Genomic DNA, 18,939 nt, shown 5'->3' on the forward strand with positions numbered 1-18,939 from the left:
TGTGTTAGGAATGTGCAGACTCGTGACGTCCAGCAGCGAAGGCTGGGAGTGGACTGCTGGCTTTTTCCAGGAGCTCCCCAAGCCGCTGGGGGATGTTGCCCGCTCAGCCCAGCTGAGCAGGTCAGTGAGGTAGGCATCATTAGCTACGCAAGCTCCAGTCTTACAGCAAGGAGTCCCCAGGTCCACAGTGGTCTCTGAAGCCCTTTCTCCCTCTGTGGTGACAAACCCATGTTACTAACATTCCGTGCTGCATTCAGGAAGTGTGGCTGGGGATGCAGCTCAGCAGTAGATACACAGGCTTGGTTCATGAGGCGGCAGTGGTTAGAACACCTGAAATCCCAGCAGTCAGGAGAGGCAAGAGGACCAAAGGTCTCTTCCACACAAGTTCAAGCCCACCCTGGGCTACAGCGTGACACTATTGTCTTCAGCTCCTTGTCCCTCAAAGAACCACCAGGAAAAGGAGTGGATCTGCCCAGGGCCTAATGTGTGGTGTGAGGTGGATCCTGGAGCTAGCTAGGCTTCATCCGCTACCCAGAACCCTCTGCGTTCCTGCACTTAGCCCTTCTGAGAACGCAGAGCTGGGAATGTTTGCGGATGAGGCCGTCAGCTCAAACATTACTTCCCAGGCCAGTCTCACCAAGCCTTCACTCAGCAGCCTGCCTGGCTAACTGCAGGGCTGGGGACACAGGAGGAAACCTCGATTCACACCATCCCCGCCCACCCCAACTTTCTCTCATAAACTAGCACAGTCCCATAGCGCCCCTCTTCCTGGCCATTCTCAAGCTCTCCTGCCTAGTACAGCAGGGTCTGCTCACCCCCCTCCACACCCTGCCGGCTCTTCAGCAAGTCCACACATAGCCTGGAACACAGCAAAAACACACAGCAACAGTAGCCTAGCCTTCAGTCCTCATCCTGGCTCAGCCTTAGCCCCTTGTCACATTTCTGTGCTGGCCCTGTTCTTGCTGAACTGGAATTTGCTTTTATTCTGTCTCCAACTGCACCACCCTGTGCATAAAGTACCTGTCATGTACTGGTTTAATGAATAAAAAAATAATGTGGGTATCTATTCTGTGGTTCTAGGGATGTAAAGTGGGCAGGCCAACACCCTGCAGTTCCTGTATGTGACACTAGATGGCACACAAGCACTCAAAGACATTGCTGCAGACATGTGCAAGTTGTGACTTAAGTAGAAAGGTTCTAACATTGCCCTGGTCCACAGTCAAGGTCTCCTAGCTGAAGGGCCGTCACCGCCATGTTTTCCAGAGGCAGAGCCTGTGCTACAGTGCCCAACGAGAAAAACCACCAGCACAGGCTGTCTTCTTTTCTCTATGCAGGTCCCTTCACTGGGTTGGAGGTCACCCACCCACAATACTGGGCAATCCGCTTTACTTAGCACAGGCCAACCCAGTGATTAGAGTGTCTTGCAAGGACACACTCCGAGGACTCAACCTGCACACACCCTGGAGCTGAGAAGCCTTGGTCTAGCATGTCTTCTGCCTTTCCCTCTCCTAGGAGCACAGGTCAGGGGAGCAAAGGCATTTCCCTCATCCTCCCGAACCACACCCAGAAGGCAACTCAGAGGCCCAGGCTGGCCTCAACCTTGGGGTGATCCTCCTGCCTTGGTCTCAGTCAGGAACCACAGCTGCATACCACCATACCCACTAAGCAGAATTCCCAAGGGTGCTATCCTGGCCTCTGCAGGAGGTGGGGACGCAGGTGTCAACAGACTGCATTCCGGCAGGGTGGTGGACTCAGGACCCTCTCAGCAAACAGGTGAAGCTGCACACAAGAAATCCGTATTTTCCAGCGTGTAAGATGCCAAAGTTGGGAGTCATCTTATACGCCTGGCACTTACCTGCAGCTTGCTTCCCGTCTTCATAGGTCTGACACAATTGCGGGGGGTGGGGGTGGGGGTGGTCCACAGCCAATTCCTCGCTCTCTGTGGGGAGTATGGAAAAGGGAGGAGCAAGCTGCACACATCCTCCTGTTCCTCAAGGACAATGTGTGGATTAGCTCTCCACCAGAACGTGCCCATTTGACTCAGATGGCATGTCTTACAGTTGAGTTGTAGCCAGCCTTAAAGGGGTGCAGTGTGGGCTGGCACCTGTCTGCCAACATTTAATAAAACACCTGGCTCTGTGCGCTGCCTGAAAGCAGACACATCTGCAGCACAGTTTGCGCGCTGGAAGAGGGGTAGTCTTATACAGCAAGTATATTCCAAACTACATTTTAACTGGAAGAATTGGGGGTTGTCTTATACTCCGGAAAACAACAGTAGCTGGGCAAATCTGCTGTGGAGTCACCAGTTTACATCGCTGTTTAAATTGGGACTTAAAACTTTTCCCACTGGCCAATCCCTTCAATACAAGAAATTCCTACATGACCCCAAGCGCTGGGTCTATGAAACAGACAAATTAAACACTACGGGTAATAAGTCGTAAGGGCATTTATTTTGAACGGTGCATGTGAAAGAGATGGATGTGCTTCTTACATAACAACAGCGGGTGGAGCATTTGACCCTGCAATGCAGAGCGCCTTCAGCAGTTCTGAGAGTCGGCCAGCACTTCATACAATCATGGATCCAGGAGGGCACGGCTTCACACGAGCACAGCATAACATGGGAGGAGTGTTTAGGGTCATTTCAGAATGTGCTGGAAATTCTGCTGTAACACCAAGTTAAACATTTCCAAAGTTTGTTATGAAACTCAAAAAACAAAACAAACAAACCCAAACTCTTGAAAAGCAGATGTCTGCGACCCAAGCCCTTGAATGTTACTGCATCTTTAAGCTACTCAAACGCAAGGCTGACTCAGAAACAAGACAAAAGTCAGGCGTGAGACGCTGATGCTGACCCTGAGGAAGGAAGATGGGCACTACTGGGGTCCTGTCCAGCACTGAGGGGCTTGGGGGACACAGGCAGCTCCATCTCTTGAGTTCTAGGCTACATAGTGAGACCCTGTCCTGAATCAGTAACTAGCCGGGCATGGCAGGATACACCTGTTAATCCAGCACTCCACAGATTAAGACAAGAAGATCAAGAGTTCAAAGCCAGCCAAAAATACATGGTGTGTGTGTGTGTGTGTGTGTGTGTGTGTGTATCCCAGTATCCTCCCAATGAATGCAATCTTGTCAACTTACCCTAATTCAAATCCTGAATCTTCCAGTCTCCATAGGGTCCAAAGCTGCTGGCCTAGAATTGTGTGCCCAAGGCTGGCCTCAAACTCAACCCATGGGTGCCCTCTATCAGTGTAAGCAGCGAGGGAACTGTCCCACTATGACCATGTACTAACTAGTACTGGTATTCCTTAATCCAAAACCTGGGTCCTAAAATGGGCATCTGGATACATTCCAGAAATCTCAGCACTAGGAGACTGAAGCAAGAGATGAGCCCACAGGTCAGCAGTGGCACACGCCTTTATTCCCAGCACTTGGGAGGCAGAGCCTCATCTACAGAGCAAGCGCAGGCCAGCCAGAGCTTGGGGGAGGGGGGGGGGGTGCGGCAGGACACTGAGGGGGTGTATGTGGAAGAGGGTGGCTCTGCCAGTGAAGTCCTGACAAGGAAGGAAGCCGAGCGCCTTTAGGGAATCGATGTGGACACCAGCCCAAGCTGTGCAGATCCTGGTCACTGCGGTAAATGCAGGGCTAAATCTTGGAACCCAAAGATTGCCTTACAGAGAAACACTGCTAGGCCAAACTTTCAAAGCCTGCAGGGTTTAGAACCCCACAACGTCACATCACACCTGCACACTGAGGCCAAGACCGCCTGCCCAACAAAGGTCAACTCCTCATCTTCCAGCCTCTTGTTTCTTGGCAGAACTATTTGACTCTCAGGCAGGTTTTGCATGAAGCTTCACCATGTAGCCAGGCTCCCAATGTACTAACTGGCTTAAAAGGTTATTTCACAATGCCATTAAGTGTAGCCTTTTAATTCTGTCTGTCTCTCTATATATGTATTTATCACACACACACACACACACGGGGGGCGGGGGGGGGGGGTATCCAACTTATACTAGATGAGGGTAAAATTAGTTGATTCTCTTATGCTAAGTAAGTGCTACTGAGTCACAGTGCTGCAGAGCCTGAACCCTGACTAGGTTGTGTCACCAAGCACATCACCCGTAGTCAAGCTTTCATATTGGTGTTCTGCAGTCAACACTAAACATGACCACCCCACTGCAGACACTGCTACAGAGCCCTCACCCACTGGCATGAAGGCGGGGCTTCCTAACTTGTAATGTGAGATACTTTCCATGCTGGCAGTCAGGTAAACAGGCTTTTGTGGGGTGAGGGCCAGATAGCTCTTCTTAAAGGGATGTTAGCCTAAAAAGTGTACTTTCTAGGTGGTCACCAAAGTCAACACTCAGGTCTGCAAACATATACCAAGCCAGACGTTCTCCAAACCCTTTAATACAATCGAGGCAAAAGCAATAAACAGCTTTTATTTTTTTGGCCAGAAGAAAGGATTTGTTAATGCTGTCACCATCAAACACCAATTCTTCAGTGGTAACAGTAACAGTTCAGTTCATCAACACCTGGTCCATAGGTTGGTTTGTGGTCATAAAAGCAGGTTGACACTGCTGCAGATAGAAAGAACATAGCCCTGGACTTTGCTCAGGGTGCACACTACACTGCTAAGGAGGTTTACACCACCTTTCCAAGCAGCTGTTTAAAATGTTTTCAGTTAAGTAAAACCCAACAATCACCTCTGCCCAGCATGGCAACACGCCGTAATATGTGCAGGCCCTCTCCAGAGTGCCTGTGGCAACACAAGCTGTTTTCATCTACTTGAGTGTTAGTCTTGCCTTCCTCCATCACTGACCAGCACCAAGGCTTTCTGGTTTCACCTACTCAGCTTCATGCAAGAAGAAATGGTGCTCAGCATTTGTTTGTGTAGAGGAAGTCACTGTCTTTAGCCAAACATAGCCAGTGCTCAGCAGAGACAATGTGGGAGGCCCACATCTGCCGGTAACTAAACCCACATGGTTTAATCAGCCTCAAAGTAAAGAATGCATGCCCACCTCTGCACTCCAGGACAGGCCGCCAGTGCACACTAAGAACAGCACCTCTCAGGCAGTGCCTTACTACTCACTTTCCTGGCCCCGTTCCCACCTCCATTCTCTCTTTGGTCCTCTTATCCACACCTGGGCTTAGGTAGGCCGTCCTCTGCAGTGCAGTCAATCTGATGGCCACCTTTCTGGTGCTTGGGACTCAAGATCCCACCCACGAAACTCAACCAGCATGTTTGGAGCATCGTTCCCCCAAACCACACACACCTACCAAGAAAGCAATGTTTAAGGGTTCAGGATCAAAAGGCCTGGAAAGGGCTTGTGGAAGAGGCCTCAAATGTGTGCCTTCAGGTGTGGCATTCTACCAGAAAATACCAGAGTAATTATCCACACAGCAAGCAGAGGCCGAAGCCAGCTAACGCCTCATTCCAGATTCTTCCCACCCACTACCATCAAAGCAAAACCACAGGAAAGGTGAGAAAAGCCAAACAAGTTGAGGACGCTGCTGAGCAGACACCTCAGTCACCAGGTGATTAGCTACTATCTGAGAAGAGTTCCACCCACTTCAGCCACGTTTCCAGACAAGATGATACTCCAAATTAATCCATCCACAGCAGGACTGAAGAGACTGTTAAAGAAAAAAGGGAGCCAACACTTGCACAAGTAGACCATCACAACTGCCTTAAAGACAAGTTTCTGGTTAATTTACACAACAACACAATCACTTCACACCAGTTAACAACTGGCAAAGAAAGTATTCTACTTAGAGGTTTAATTGAGAAATACTAAGTCAGGCAAACATGCAATTCGAATATAAACAAGCGCAAGGCCTGGCTGTTCTGAAATCATCCTCAGCTGGAGATGGATCTGGAGACCCTCAGCAGAACCAGTCCACACACGCTGAGAGGGGACACCCCAGAGACGAGCAGACACCAGTCCACACACGCTGAGAGGGGTCACCCCAGAGACGAGCAGACACCAGTCCACACACGCTGAGAGGGGTCACCCCAGAGACGAGCAGACACCAGTCCACACACGCTGAGAGGGGACACCCCAGAGACGAGCAGATGGATGGCTCCTCTGTCTAGAAGCTAAGTGACCAGCAGCAGGCGAAGTGCACCCTCAAGGTCAGGGTGCACATGGGTCTAATTCCTGCTGCCACTTCAGCCAGGTGCTTGAAACAGGAGCACAGAGCACAGTAAGCCACTGACGTGGACAGAAGCTTTCACGGAAACACAGGGAAGGAAGGGAATTGCTAATAAAGGTGACACACTGCAGTTTGAGTAAACCGAAATAAACGGTCTCTGCAAGATTTTAATGCTCAATTTTCACAAACAAGTTTCTATCTTATTTTATGACTTACAATGAAATGTATTAGTCTTTTAAAATGCGCATTACTCAGCCATCTTTCATACTCTTTTCCATTCTTTTAATACGCATCACGAGGAGGTTCTACCTAAGTAATGCTCTACTGTATTTACATTTGAATTGTGTGTCTTAAGAACAAACGAAATTCATGATATTTTGGTTAACTCACTGTATTTATAAAATGAAAAGCTCTATCAAAATACTTTTCACTGGAAAAAAATAAATAGGACAGACAATGGATCTACTCAAAGTGCACATTCACTTTGGTAGACTTCAGTGTAGGACAGTTCTTAACAAGCGTATTTGCCCTTATTCCCCCAGAACTGATCAGCTTCCCAGCTAACTGTTAAATCATTTTTACTGAAATTTTATGATGTTGATATCTGGCTCACTCCACATCATCTTCAGCCAAGCTCTGAGCACTTACAATTCTCTGAAAGAAAAAAAATAATAATTTTGAGAAGTGTCTAATTTAAACTTAAATTGCTCTTCACATTCAAAGAACCAACACTTGCTTGGATTCTCCCACTTTGGCAATGACTCCACATTTTTTATTACCTTTTCACAAAACTAGCTCAGATTTGAGTGATTAACAAAACAGATGTCCTGGGACAAGATCTCGTGACCCGCCTTCCTCGGCCCCTGGGAGTGACACCACACTCGGCCAAGAGCCTTGAGGCAGTGGCCGAGGGCTCCCAGATGCACTGCATCCCGGCAGTAGCAGCTGAACAGCCTGAATTTGGGGGCTCAATCCTAAGGGCGTTGTTACACTCAACACAAGCATGCACACTTGTCATTCACATCGACACAAGCCTGGACCTTTTGAGGCTCACGTGGACAGTGTGTCACTAGGACACTAGGTCTGGCACATCTAGCAGCCCATGCTCAGCAGACTTGCCCTGTGCGCCACTTACCTGACTAATGGTGGGAAGCTTGGTCAGAAGCATCTGGAACACTGGAGGTGGAAGAGTCTGCTGTAACACTTGGAGCAGCTGCTGAGGCTGCCCACACACAGCAATTGCATTTGTCAGGTGGTCCACACCCTTCTCGTAGTCACCTGCCAGATGCACCAAACTACATGTTATCTGAAGCCATCAGAATTGTCACCAACTCGTCGTCCTAGCCAAATCAATGCCAAGTAAACATTGGTAGGGAACTTCCTTGCCCCCATGGACACGAACATGTTCACCAGGAGACTGTGCTGCCTGCTGACATCTGGGCTTGTGTACCCCTCACTCTGACTTACATGGCTCAGCAGGGAAAGGTACTTGCTAAGCAAGCTTGGCTCAATCCCTAGATTCACATAAAGGTGGAAGATTTCCTCTAGCCTCCACATACAAAACAACTTTTTAAAAAATTTATTTTTATTTTATGTGCATTGGTGTTTTGCCTGTATGTCTGTGTGACAATGTTGGATACCCTGGAGCTGGAGTCACTGGTGGTTCTAAGCCAACACAAGGGTGCTGGGAATTGAACCCAGGTCTTCAGAATAGCAGCCAGTGTTCTAACCATTGAACCATAAAATAAATTTTCAAAAGGTGAAGTTGGTCACCACCATAAACTTTCCTCATAAAACAAACAGAACATATAAACATACATTCTGCATGAAGTTCAATTATTTGAATCCAGTGAGACAAAAATGATACCATTTTTTTTTTGTCTGTTTTTCAGGGGTAAGTCCTCTCCGTAGCCCCTGGCTGCCCTGCTTTCTGTGTAGGCTGGCCTCTGCCTTGAGGGTTTACAGGCCTGTGCCACCATCTCAGAGACAGAGCTCCAACAAGTTCAGAACTGTATGAGATACAAGCTGATAAACTATCTTCCCGGGAACGATCCTATTGTACAGAACAAAATGTTGCCCAATTCTACAACAAAAATTAAATAAAACCAAACAACAAAACAAAAACAACCTTTCAATACAAGTGATTGAACAAATGAGGCCCAAAGTAATTATCTAACATGTGGACCATACAAACAACTGAGCAGACATGAGATGAGATGCTGAGGCCCCGCCAGCCAATCACATGCACGAGCTCTGTTCTGGGAGAACCAACACGCCCAGTGATGCTGATGAGGTCAATTAACTCTCTTTTAGATGTATTAGCCACTCCCTCCACGCCGGCAAACTCTGATCAATCTACTGTTTCTACTTATACTGCAGTACGGACACACGCACACACCCTACATGACCTAGAGTCTCCTCTGCAAAAATGAAGTTCCCTCCTAGTTTTTCACTCAACTGTCCCCTTATCTCCCACATCTGATGACAGAGCAAGCACACCTAAAACTCACTTAACCAGAGGCAGACTATGGCTCCAGCCTGTCTCTGGAGCCAGCCTAAGTGTTCCTATGTGTGTAGCCTTGGCTGCCCTGGACTCTTTGTAAACCAGGCTAGTCTCAAATTCAGAGACCCGCTGCCTCTGCTGGGATTAAGGGAGTATGCCACCATGGCTAGCCTCAGTCTTAAGTACCTAAAAACCCACCTTGAACTGTTTAGAATGCTTCAACTGTGCAAGAAAATCCTGCCATCAATTTTTATTACTATGAACAATTCTGTTTCTGAGTCCTTTTCATCATTACCTTGAGCTAGTAACTCCTCACCAAGCTGTATCTCCTCAAGGAAGAATTTCTGAACAGCTTCAGCATCTTTCAAGTCAGGTAACTGGAAATGGAACATGGAGGAATTAAGCCGAGAGTATAATCAACATAGAGAAGCCACTAAAATGGAGCTCAGTCTAAGGACAAAAACCCTGAACCAAGAGAAGCCCAAGACATCGCACAGGCATCGCCATCATCCATACGACGCTATTTTGTTGCCATCATATATACACACCCATATATTTATATACACACCCATATATATTTACACACACACACACACACACACACACACACACACACACACACACACACACTTTTTTTTGGTTGAGACAAGGTTTCTCTGTGTAGCCCTGGCTGCCCTGGACTCGCTTTGTAGACCAGGCTGGCCTCGAACTCACAGCCATCTGCCTGCCTCTGTCCCCCAAACCATTATAGATTGTTAAACAACTATCTTCCATTCGTTCTTCTAATAGTATTTCACAGATTTTCACACGCACCAAAAGGATTTCTGCATACTTGTTACACACGTGTACATGTTATTCATAGACACACAACATTTGTGTCGATGGAGCTTGAGGCTGCACTGAGGTTCCCCCTGCATACTAGAAAAGCACTCTGCCACTGAGCTACAGCTGCAGTCCTCAAACCGAAACCTCTGGCCTAAGGGACTGCAGACCTGCGTCACCACTAAAGAATGCCACAGTCATTGTGCATGTGTTGGTCATCTCAGCTACTTCTATTTTTTTAAATGATAAACAACCATAAGCATCTGATGAGAAAAAGGGCACAGCTCAGAGGTAGAGAGCTTGCCTGGCACACACAAGGCCCGTTAGTGACCCAGCAGCTCTGCTGTATGCGCCCAGCGAAGGAGTGCCAGCCAAGGGGAAGTGACTTGCTTAGTTTACTTACACCACAGAACATTTTTTTAAAAAGAGTTTTTTTATTTGTTAAGTATACAGTGTTTTGCCTGCATGTACACCTGTATGCCAGAAGAGGGCACCAAGCCTCATTATAGATGGTTGTGAGCCACCATGTGGTTGCTGGGAATTGAACTCAGGACCTTTGGAAGAGCAAGCGGCGCTCTTAACCACTGAGCCATCTCCCCAGCCCCCACAGAACATTTTTAATCAAGTAGATAAAAACCTATGTAGCCATTAAAAATTATGAACTCAGGACCTAAGAAAAGAAAAAAATGGAATAATTTATATTCTACAAGTCACAATTTGGTTTTTTTTTTTATTTTTTCCAGAGTTGAGGACTTGCTAGGCAAGCACTCTACCACTGAGCTAAATCCCCAACCCCCACAATTTGTTTTTAAAAATTCATCAGAACCTGGTATAATTCTGATCCACAGGTTTGAAACTTTAAAGAGCTTTGGGACTAAACACACACAGTTCTTTTTGCTATTGAAGACAGCCCATTATGTTGCTAGGATTCCTCTGCCAGATCTTCTCAAACTAGGATTACAGGTATGGATCATTTAAAGGACACTAGAGAAAGGAAGATCCACCAAAGGCTGTGTGTTCCCATGTGAAGTAGCCAAGAACACTTGAACTCTAGGTGTCCACCTCAGGAGACCCTCACCCCTCTGCTTATGCAGTGAGATGCTTTGTTACCACCATCAAAGGACAGTAACAGAGGCCCGGAGAGCCTCAAGTCTGAGTTATTCTTACACACAAGAAAACAAGACTATTTGTATTACCTTGGAAAGGCCAGCTCTCTCCTTAGCCAGCTTCTGTTTCTTTCTTCCTACAATAAAAACAAAACAAAGTTTCATTTGGCTATCATCACAAAGATCCAAACACCTAGCTGCTGCAGCAGTCCTTAAGTCAACCAAACATTCCTAACCACAGGGTATCTGCCTCCCCGGCTCCTGCTAAGTGACTGCCGGCTTCTGGAGAGTTTTCTCTTTTCTTGTGCATCACCAGGTCTAGCAATTCAAAAGACGGGAGATGTCCCAAGAGCTGCACACCAGCAGAGCAAAGCCCCTTTCCAATAGGAAAGAATTCAGCCATTGTTACTGAAATATATCAGATTGTAGGGGTTTTGTTGTTATTTTTGAGGCAAGTTCTGTATACTCTGGATAGCCTGCGACTGCAACACAGCTGAGGCTCCTGGCCTCCAGCTCCCAACTGCAGGAATTACAGGCACACAACACAGGCCCAGCAGTATTTATATACACTTGACCAAAAAAGGAGAAAAGGGCAAGAGGTTGAGCTCCAAAATACCCTGTGAAAGGGTTAGGGGCAGGCTGGTCAGAGACCACTGCTGTCATGGTGAGCACAGTAAGGAGGAGTTGTAAGCCTGTGGGACAACATGCCCGTCTAAGGGACAGTGACTTGGGCCTCAATAAAACTGATCTAATAATGGTATCTATACTTACGAGGCTGACAGAAGACTTGTTAATGAACAAATGTGCATCTTTTATGAGCGGAGAGAGAAACCTGTTTTTTATGATCCCAAGTGTGGGATCGGTACGGTCTTGTGAGAGAACAGGTGAGGTTGATTCACTAAAAGAACAACCACCTCGTGCAGGAGCCTGATTGCTACCAGCTGAAAAGATCCCGTGACCAGACTCTGGGAGGAGATATATAAATGAACTAGAACTGGAGGCGGGGTTTTTTGGAGACTTGGGATAGATTTGGCTGTTCATCACTGCACTTCGAGATGCTCCTAGAGAGAACCACTCGAGGGAAGGCTTTGGGCTCCGGCTCCTGCTGAGGTTCTGGGTTCTGGTTACCCCAGGTTCCAGCAGAAGAAATCCTGTGGCTCATGCCCGGAGAATCACTCCTTGGAACTGATATCCTTATAGTTTTGTTATTGTGTCCATTAATCCTCATTTCCTATTGTTTTGTTTTTTCGGGTTATAAGTGACATATACTCGGTCACTAAGTTGTTAATAAAATATACTGGTTAAGAAAATTGAGCCTATAAAGAGTGCCCTAGGCTCATGTTCTGCCATCCCACAGTTAAATATCCAATACCTAAAAAGTAACAATCACTCAATACTATATGTGACCAGGACAATAACCAGGTGGAAGTGAAGGGCTCTTTCCCTATGCACTAGATGAGTAAGTTGTAAGCAAGAAAATCTAACTCTCCAAGATCAGTCTTATCAAGAAAAGCAAAAACCATCAACCAAGCAAACGGTCTCTGAAAACCTTAAAGTATCAAACTCATGACCGAGAGACCTGCTGTCTAAGTGATGACAGCTACTCAAGTAGCTGAACTGTAGACCTGTTCTCATCCTACCTGGACCACCAGAGACACATCAAAAATGTGTAGGAAGCAAAAATAAATAAGTAAATAATTTAAAAAATTACAATGTGCTAAATCAGAATTTTGAGAAAATAACAAGAAGGCAATGAACTGCACTGGAATGAAAGTTAATTTACAAAACCATCTAACAGATTAACACAGAGCACAGGCGTGGGGGACTGGTAAGATCTTCACTGTGTTTCAGTTTTAGCAGTATGATTAACGTTCTGTGCTTAGTTTCATAAGAGTGTTTCTGTAATAAAGGGACAGACATTAATAGACTAAAAACAAGTTATACATTCAATCAGCAAAATCAGACCCTGTTTTTTATTTGCTCATATTAGTCTCATAGACACTTGTAAGCCTGCCAAGTTTAAACAACTATATCCACTAATAAATAAACAAAACGTAAGCCAACCAAGTACATCCCTTTAATCCCAGCACATTAGAGGCAGAAGGGGATCTTTAGAGTTCAAGAACAGCCAGCAGTAGATCTTGTCTCAAAATCAAACCAAACCAAACAAAAAAATGCAAAGCATAAGTTCAGAACTACCCCCAAATCCAAGCTGTTATTTACATAAGTCACCAACTTAATATATTCCTGAACGAAGTCACCTTTCACAGTGCAGCTGCATAAGTGAACTGCAGCTGCAGTGGGCACAGTAACTCTTAGGTACCCGAGATCAGACCTTCACAGTGTGTGAGGGAGAACAGGGATGTGGCCATTTGCTTACAGAAACCAGGAGTCGGAATTAGAATACATAACCTATGCTGGGCCTGGTGGTGCACACCTGTGATCCCAGCACTCGGGAGGCAGAGGCAGGTGGATCTCTGAGTTCGAGGCCAGCCTGGTCTATAAACCGAGTCCAGGACAGCCAAGGCTACACAGAGAAACCCTGTCTCGAAAAAAAGTAAAAATCTTAAGAATAACCCATCTATATAAACAGCTTTTAAAAAATCATTTTGAAGAGATTGTGAAATTTCCTAGCAAAAATTTGCACAAACAAACAATCTATCATTTATTAATGTTCATTGTCAGCAGCAATACTAAGGTCTAGGAAAGTATGGCTTCTTTTTTTTTTTTTTTTTTTTTTTTTTTGTCATTGTTGCAGTTAGTAATTTACTGAAATCATTAGGTTTTGGCTAAAGCTAGGAGGAAACAAACAATCAAGCAAACGCAAAACAAACCAACCTGGCTAGAACAGAAAGTGATAGGTGGCCATGGTGGGAGGCCTGGCCTGCAAAAGGTCATAGATTCAACCACGGAAGGGCAAAAGGAAATGCTGGAAGTTATTTTGAAAACAGCACCCCTGAGCGGGTGTGGTGGCACACACCTTTAATTGTAAGGCAGATTGATGTCTGAGGTCTATACATAGTGAGCCCCTGTATTTAAAGAACCCCTCAACCCTAATTTTCCTGGAACATGATTTCTTCAACCAAAAATCATTTTCTCAAGATTTCCACAAGGCTTTCTTTCCTTGATGCAATTGGCTGGCTTGGCTTCCTCCACGTGTGTAGATGCACAGCCTCAAAGCTTCCTTGAGAAGACTGGACTGCTTCCCAGCCAGCATTTACAGAGGGTCTTCCACAGTCAAACCTACAAGCTGCAGCTCGCACCACCTACTTTACAGCTAAAAATTTGGGGCTGATGCTGTTGCCCAGTAAGCAATCTGGCCCCAAAATGCAGTCTCCGAATGCAGGCCGGTCCTTTCCTACTGCACAATATAGCCACGGACAAAACCAAACTCCGCATCTCCCCACAAGAGGAAAATGATGTAGTTACTGGGGGCCCCAAACGGGCTCCGACTCCTACAGTAGGGAGTAAAAGAAGTGCAGCATCTAACCTATTGGTCTCTGATCATATGTAACTGGAAAAAGTTAAAAATGATTTAGGAGCGGGGACAGTGGCAAAGTCCTGTAATCCCAGCAGGCAGATCGCTGCGAGTTCGAGGACAGCTTGGCCTACAAAGTCAAGTCAAGGAGAGCCAAGGCTAATCAGAGGAAACCCTGTCTCGAAAAGACAAAAGACAAACAAAACAAAACAAAAAAAAACCTAAAGGAAGATAGAAAAAGACTGGTATTACAGATTGGAGCTGCTGGCTGACCACCCTAAACAAGTTTTTTAAAAAACGCCTATTGTTCCAACAAACGTGCTTTTGGGCTGTTGAAAATGAAGGGCGGATCACGACGATTAAAGAGATGCCAAGAATTGCGCCGGTAACCCTCTTCAAAGATGTCGCAGGTATGAAATAAGACTGAGCCACGTGAGGAGCGCAGCCCTTTGGACTCCCCCGCATTTTCTCTAGCATTCACTCATATCTTGGAAGCACCAGAGCAAAGCCGCCAAGAGGGTTTAAGAATGCCAAGGACGACACCGCACTGAGTCTGCGGGTTGAGGCTCCAGGTAGAACGCACCACCTTCGGGGTAAAGATCGGCTTAGCCCTGCCAGGAACGGAAGACACCAAGAGCTCGAGGCCGGCCTAGAATGTACCGCAAGCCCTTGTCGCAAACACACGAGAGCGACGATCAGTTTCAACAGTGAAATGCCCAGCAGGGAGAGGCAGCTCGTGCCTGTCCATCCCAGCGCTCGGGAGGCTGAAGCAGGGGGCTGGCCACGAGGTCGTGGGCTACTGCTGCCCATCAGGCGAGGCTAGCCTGAGCTACACAGCAGGACCCTATGTCAAACACGCACACGCTCCGCGCAGGTAGAATGCGGCGAATGGGAGCTGGGCGAGGTGGCTCCTGCCTCTTATCCAAACCTGAAACGCCGAGGCAGGAGGACTACCACGACCCCCCGCGCACTCTGGGCTAAAGACCCATCTCAAAACAAAACAAAGCGGGGCAGGGGAGGGAGAGGGGGCTGCGAGGCAAAAAGTGCTACCCCTCCCTCCCGCGAATGGACGTGCGTTCCACCGTCAGCAAGATGGAGCCAAGTGGCCTCCAAGATGGAGGCCCGAGGGCCCAGGCGGGACCCTGGCCGCCGCGCGCGACCCCACGGAGCCTCTCGGGGGCGCGTGGGCCCGGGGGAGCGAAGGGGGGAGAGGGAGGAGGGGGCGGCGGCGCGCGGGCCCACTCACGTTCTCGAAGCCTGTTCTTGAAGTTGGGGTCACTCCGCCTTTTGCGGTCGAAGTAGATGCAGTACCCGATGAAGAGGGCGCCGCACACGCCCGCGGCGATGGCACTGTTCCGGCCCACCATCTTCGCTCGGCTGGGGCGTGTGCGGGGACCGCGGCGGGCCGCCAAGCAGCGGTTAGCTCCGACCGACCGGAGCACGCCAGCCGCTCGCAGCCGCCGGCCTCCCGTCCACACGGAAAAGGCCGGGCGCGAGGACGACTTCCGGCACGCGAGGACCCCCCCCCGGGGGAGGGGACGGGGGTGTCCGCGGCGGTGCCTGCGCGGGAGCGCCCGTGCGCACGCGCAGACGGCGTGGTCGGAGCGGCGGAGACGACGCGCTCGCTCGGGGCGGGGCGCGCATTGCGGAGGGGTTTGTGCGTCGTCACGCGCTTCCTTCCACCCCCACCCCACCCCCCGACCTGTGGTTTGGTGGCAGCACGTGTCTATGGCACGCTGAGTCAGAAGCCTTTTTTTTTTTTTAAATCCGCCATCCATCCTCCTGAAAGACACAGGTGGGAGCCTGCTGAGAACAGCACCTCATCTCACTGTGCCCTTCAGGAAGCTCGTGACATGAAGTGTGCGCGTTTTGTTTGCTTTTTACCTCTTCGAGACAAGGCTCTCCCTTTGTGGCTTTTGTCACGTCTCGAACTTGTTATGTAGTCTGCCCGGCCTCAAACCTGCAATCCTCCTGAGTAATGGTTTTAAAGGCCTGAACCACCAGACATGGCAGCATTTGCTTTTTAAATTGGGCTCTGTGATTGAACTTGGACACAATGATTGACTTCAAAATAGTTTCATGATGTAGCCTTATCTTATGTTGTAAAGAAGAGAAATGGAGTGATTCTTCTTAATTATTTTACCTTACTTACATTTGTGTTAGGACTCCATGTATGTTTGCAAGGGTGGACATTACAGGAACTGGGATTATGGATAGTTGTGAACGACCTTGTGGGTGCTGGGATTTGAACCCGGGTCCTTTGGGGGAGCAGCCAAGTGCGCTTAACCGCTGAGCCACCTCTTCAGCCCCATATGGAGTGATTTTTTTTTTTTTTTTTAAAGACAAGGTTACTCTGTGTCACAAGAGCCCGGGCTGGCCTCGAACTCACAGAGATCTGCCTGCCTTTGCCTCTCCAAGCGCTGGGATTACAGGCGTACCCGACTATTGCAGCTTTGGCAGTGGAGAGTGACGGCAGCTCCCACACTGCCACCTTCTGTGGGAGCTGGAGCAGCAAGAGTGGGATGGTAGAGAGCAGAGGCTGAAAGATCGAAAGCTGTGAAGACATGGAGAAACCGTGGTCTCCCGTCATTGCCGGAGCTCCAGGAAACTGCCACGCCTTCCAAGCAAGGATGCTGACTCCTCAGCCGCCAGAGCTGTGACCCTGGCCACTGAGGATGAGGGTCCTAATGTCTGAGGCCCTCATAGGGGCTATAATGTCAGCAGGTGTTACTGCCATCGCCTGTCCTTCAGAACCTAGAGTTACGGGGTTTATGAGGCCTGGAGGCGTAAGTCTTCAGTTCGAAGGCCTTGGCGCTCCAAGCCTCTGGATATGTAAGCACCAACTGACAATAAGCTTTTAGCACTAAAGGCGCAGGACTGCCAGCTCTACAAAAGCTATTCTTTGCCTACTCAATTTCTGTCTGAGCAAAAGAATCCCAGCTAGCTCGTTAGCAACAGCAAGGCCCGCCCAACCACACACCGGTGGCCAGGTGTGTGACAGAAAGGCTGGTCCAGCACTGAAGCCTGCACTGATGAAGCTAGGTCTGAGTAGTTGGTGTCTGAAGTTACTTCAAAGGTAATACAGGCAGTGAGTGTCCCCAGAGGACCTAACCTAGCCTGGGAAGCCTGCTCATCAGAACAGGGCTGGCCCTGGAGGCATGGCCTGGGGCAAGGTAAGGATACAGAAGTGCCTACACAACAGAGCATACCCAGGACACAGACAGGGCCTGTGGAACAGAGCAGCGCAGAGAGCTGCTTCCTTATACCCTGCACACATTGCGATTTCTTCATCCCCAAAAGCTATCTGTGAACCTCAACTTCTTGAGACTTTGATGCACAGAACAGTGTCACGAGAGGCCTTGGATTCCCAACAAGGGGGTTGTCTGTGGTTGTGACTTAGGGGTCAATGCAGAGCGGGGAACTTAGGTACAGCAAATGCAGTGTGGTTGCTGAGATGGCTGCACCCACAAGCAAACTCCCGCAATGAACGCTGCCTGGAAAACCACTAAGGTCTGCACAGGTTTGTGTGAAGGTTCTGGCACGACTTAAGTGATAAGCAGCTTTTTTACTTCATCTGGCTGCTATGGATTAAATCAAGTGTGTCATGAATGCAAAGTCAGTGCTCTGCCGCTGCTGTGCCCCCTGGTTTTGTTGTTGTTTTTGAGACAGGGGTTCTCTGATTTCCACAGTAGTTATAACTGCTTGCACTCTCACAAGCAATGGACTCTCTCTCACTCTCTCTCTCTCTCCAGGGTTTCTCTGTAGCCTTGGCTGTCCTGAACTCCCTTTGTAGACCAGGCTCGCCTGGAACTCATGGCAATCCACCTGCCTCCGCCTCCCGAGTGCTGGGATCACAGGTGTGTAACACCACTGCCTGGTTCAGAGGCAGTTTTTTGACAGGCGAGTTTTACAGAGAGCTTGAAGAAATAACAAAGTAGGCACAGGTGAAGACAGAACAAGCCAGAGAATGACAAGGAGCCAGAAGATTAGAACAGATTGCTAGGGTTAGTTTGAAGCCAAGCAGAGCAATTCAGTCAGAAGCTGAGAGAAGCCAGATTGAATAAATCAGCTTGGAGAGGAGGTTGAGCCAGAACAGCTAAGTTGAGCCAGCCAACTAGAGCTCGGAAAGAACTATAAAGGATGAGCTTATTCAATCTAGGCCTAGGTTAGATTGTACAGAGGCTAGAAGCTTCCAGGACTAGGCCTAGGTTAGCAGGCAGAGGCAGTAAGTCTCCGAGATGACGTTTAAAACAATTGAATACGTTACTTTTACATACAATAAATACCCAGTATTTTTGTGACTAAAAGCCAACTTCTAACCACGTTGACCACTCATACAGTCTTGTGGCCATAAGAATTTAATCGCCAAGAAGAGACTTGATACCCTATGAGCATATACAAGGGGAGGAAATCCCCCTCAGGAACAGTCATAGGGGAGGGGAATAAGGGGAAAATGGGAGGGAGGGAAGAATGGGAGGATACAAGGGATGGGATAACCATTGAGATGTAACAAGAATAAATTAATAAAAAATTAAAAAAAAAAAAGAATTTAATCGGATGTAACATGAAATAAGTATTTTTTCAAGTAACAAAACATTACACAAAGCCATCTTTGGAAATTTTTCTACAAAATACATTTTTTCCATGTTTTAAGCTCATAGTAGCACACACATTCTGCTTATGAAAGTACAAATATCAACAATTACACAGTAACGAATCCCAAAACATCTGGGTCCGGGGCGAAGGCTCAGTGAGTACACGTGCATGCTGTGGAAGGACAGAACACTAGTTTTCTGACCACCACACGGGCACTACAGTGTGCACGCACCTGCATTCACACACACACACGTTTTGTTTGTATGTACATATGTATACAA

General features: G+C 47.8%; 1 protein-coding gene and 1 non-coding gene across 2 annotated transcripts; both read right to left on the minus strand.

Moving 5' to 3' along the window:
- Positions 1-6,528: 6,528 nt before the first annotated feature.
- Tomm20 (translocase of outer mitochondrial membrane 20) lies at positions 6,529-15,564 on the minus strand. Its single transcript, XM_051168842.1, has 5 exons — positions 15,309-15,564; positions 10,675-10,721; positions 8,952-9,033; positions 7,289-7,431; positions 6,529-6,807 (listed from the first exon to the last, which is right to left on the minus strand). The coding sequence occupies exons 1-5, from the start codon at positions 15,427-15,429 to the stop codon at positions 6,763-6,765; spliced, it is 438 nt and encodes a 145-aa protein (XP_051024799.1). The 5' UTR covers positions 15,430-15,564; the 3' UTR covers positions 6,529-6,762.
- LOC127209715 (small nucleolar RNA SNORA14) lies at positions 14,462-14,595 on the minus strand. Its single transcript, XR_007833226.1, has one exon. It is a non-coding gene; the product is annotated as a small nucleolar RNA SNORA14 (small nucleolar RNA).
- Positions 15,565-18,939: the final 3,375 nt, after the last annotated feature.

Source organism: Acomys russatus, chromosome 26, assembly GCF_903995435.1.
Source record: "Acomys russatus chromosome 26, mAcoRus1.1, whole genome shotgun sequence".
NCBI lineage: Eukaryota > Metazoa > Chordata > Mammalia > Rodentia > Muridae > Acomys > Acomys russatus.